The sequence below is a fragment of the Lolium rigidum genome, chromosome 1 (genome assembly GCF_022539505.1).
Source record: "Lolium rigidum isolate FL_2022 chromosome 1, APGP_CSIRO_Lrig_0.1, whole genome shotgun sequence".
Classification (NCBI taxonomy): domain Eukaryota; kingdom Viridiplantae; phylum Streptophyta; class Magnoliopsida; order Poales; family Poaceae; genus Lolium; species Lolium rigidum.
In genome coordinates, this window is record NC_061508.1 from 319711704 (window position 1) to 319714045 (window position 2342).

The 2342-nt window shown below is 68.0% G+C and overlaps 1 protein-coding gene across 1 annotated transcript; it reads left to right on the top strand.

The window, feature by feature from the left end:
• Positions 1–773: 773 nt before the first annotated feature.
• LOC124684257 (RING-H2 finger protein ATL43-like) lies at positions 774–1975 on the top strand. The gene has a single exon (XM_047218607.1). It carries the CDS (start codon positions 836–838, stop codon positions 1973–1975), a length of 1140 nt encoding a protein of 379 aa, XP_047074563.1. The 5' UTR covers positions 774–835.
• Positions 1976–2342: the final 367 nt, after the last annotated feature.

Here is a 2342-nt window from a genome sequence, read left to right on the forward strand (position 1 = left end):
TTCCGGATCACCATACAGGCCGGTGAATCTCCATGCCACACCACCATCGGCAATATCAGCATCAATATATAGACGCTTAGCATCACGGACCGAAACCTGTACATCTCGTTTCCACAAGAGAGCTAGACCTCCACTCTTACCATCGCAATTGAAAACAACCATATTTGGCATACCTAACAGCCACCGGAAGGGGGGCATTCATTCCCTCGCTGCCTGCGCGCACGACCTCCGCCGATCGGCAAACAAAACGAGACTGGGTTCCCGATATTGCCCCTGTGTCCTGTGTTAGCTCGTGCTTTAATCGTGGCCAGAACAGTAATCCTGCCGGATTAAGTTGTTAAATGGGCATTACCGGCTGGAAACAGGGGTCTCTGCGCCCCAGCCCATGCTGCTCCCCGCTCGTTTCCCCCTCGCAGAATAAACAACACTCCTGCAGCCCACGTACTCCATTCATCTCCTGCCACTTGGGCCCACCCCACCACAACTAAACTGTCAGTGGTCAGTGGCCGTAGTGTAGCTCCACTCCCCCTCGCCTAGCTCGCTCGCTTGCTCACTCCGCGACAAGCCGCACGGGGCTCGTCTTCCTTCTTCTCACCGGCGGAGCGGCGCACCTGCACGAGACTCATCCCACTGACCGGTCGGCCCCACCGGATGCTCTACGCGCTGCTACTGCTACTCACGCACTCTACTCTAGTGACCCTAGTCTCCGCCGCTATTATTACCCTACCGCTCGTTTACAAATCGATCGGCACTTGCGCAGCGGTGGCCGCAGCACCACAGCGCCACACCTCCTCCTGATCCTCCTTCGCACCTCCGAGAGAGATCGAGTGCGGCCATGGAGCCGTCGTCGCGGCGGCTTCTGCTCTCGGACTACGACGGCGCGATCCTCTCGCCGCTGCCTTCCCCCTCCCCGTCCTCAGCCACGCCGTTCCGCCCCGGCGTGGCGGTGGTGGTGGGCATCCTCACCAGCGTCTTCTCCATCACCTTCCTCCTCCTGCTCTACGCCAAGCACTGCAAGCGCAGCGCCGCCGAGTCCTCCGGCCCCTACGGCGGCGGCGGCGGACGATCCTCGGGAGGCGGCGCCTCTGCCGGCGAGCGGAGGAACTCCGGCGTGGAGCGCGCCGTGGTGGAGTCGCTCCCGGTGTTCCGCTTCGGGGCGCTGCGCGGGCAGAAGGCCGGGCTCGAGTGCGCCGTCTGCCTCGGGCGGTTCGAGCCCGCCGAGGCGCTCCGGCTGCTCCCCAAGTGCCGCCACGGGTTCCACGTCGAGTGCGTCGATACGTGGCTCGACGCGCACGGCACCTGCCCGCTCTGCCGCGCCCGCGTCGACCCCGAGGACGTGCTGCTGCTCCCCGAGCCGCCCAAGCCCTCCACCACGGGCCCTCCCGACCCCGCCCCGGACCAGAAGCCTGCGAAGGATGCGGCGCCGGCGCCCGCCCCGTCTCCGGTCTGGAAGGTCTTCTCCGGCCGGCACTCGACTGGCTCGGTCCGCGCGCCGGGGCGGGTGGGCCCGACGACCCGCCGCTCCGCCGATCTGGAAGCAGGCGCCGCACCCACGGTGGGCTGTTTCGAGGTCGTGGCGGCGGGGAAGGTGCGGAAGGACCGGGTGCTCATGGCGGCGGAACCCGCGGCGGCGGCGGCGGAGCCCGACCCGGAGGCCTTCGAGCGGCGGTTCGGGCACCGCATCCTGGTGAGCACCGCCAGCGGCTGCGACGGCGAGGCGGCGCGGTGGAGCGAGGTGCGGCCGTCCGACCTCATGTTCGTGCGCGCCGAGATGCTCGTCACGGACTCCTCCTCCGGCCGCTACTCCTGCTCGGCGGCCGTCACCTCCGGAAGGGCCGAGATCGCCGGCCGCAGCCTGTCGGAGATCGCGGGCGTGAGCCGCCTCCCGCCGATCCGCGCCGGCGGGGCGCGTCGGTGGCCGGGGTCGAGCTGGTGGGCCCGCGGCTCGCCCGGCCTTAACGGCCCTAGCACCTAGGCCGCTGCTCCGCCGGGCCCCCCCGGAAAGGCATCCGAATTTTTCGCCGCCGGGCGAGACTGCCCCTCGCCTCACTTATTATTACCGGAGCACAGTAAAGCGGCGGCAGGCACTCGAGCTCGTGGTCACGTGATGGGCAGGGCAGTAATTATCACCATCGTCTCCATCGCTGGCCCATGCCGTCGCCGCCTCGGGAGCCGCGCGCGACGGGATGTTGCTTTGGCGCGCGTGCACCTCGAGGCGCGTGTCCGCTCCGTGAAACGGGCGGCCGCGATTGGTAGCGCCCCGCCGCACATGCCGCCGCGGAGCCCGAGCACGCCTCGGCGGATCTTCTGCGCAGAACGGCTCGCCGGTCGTGTGCGCTCGC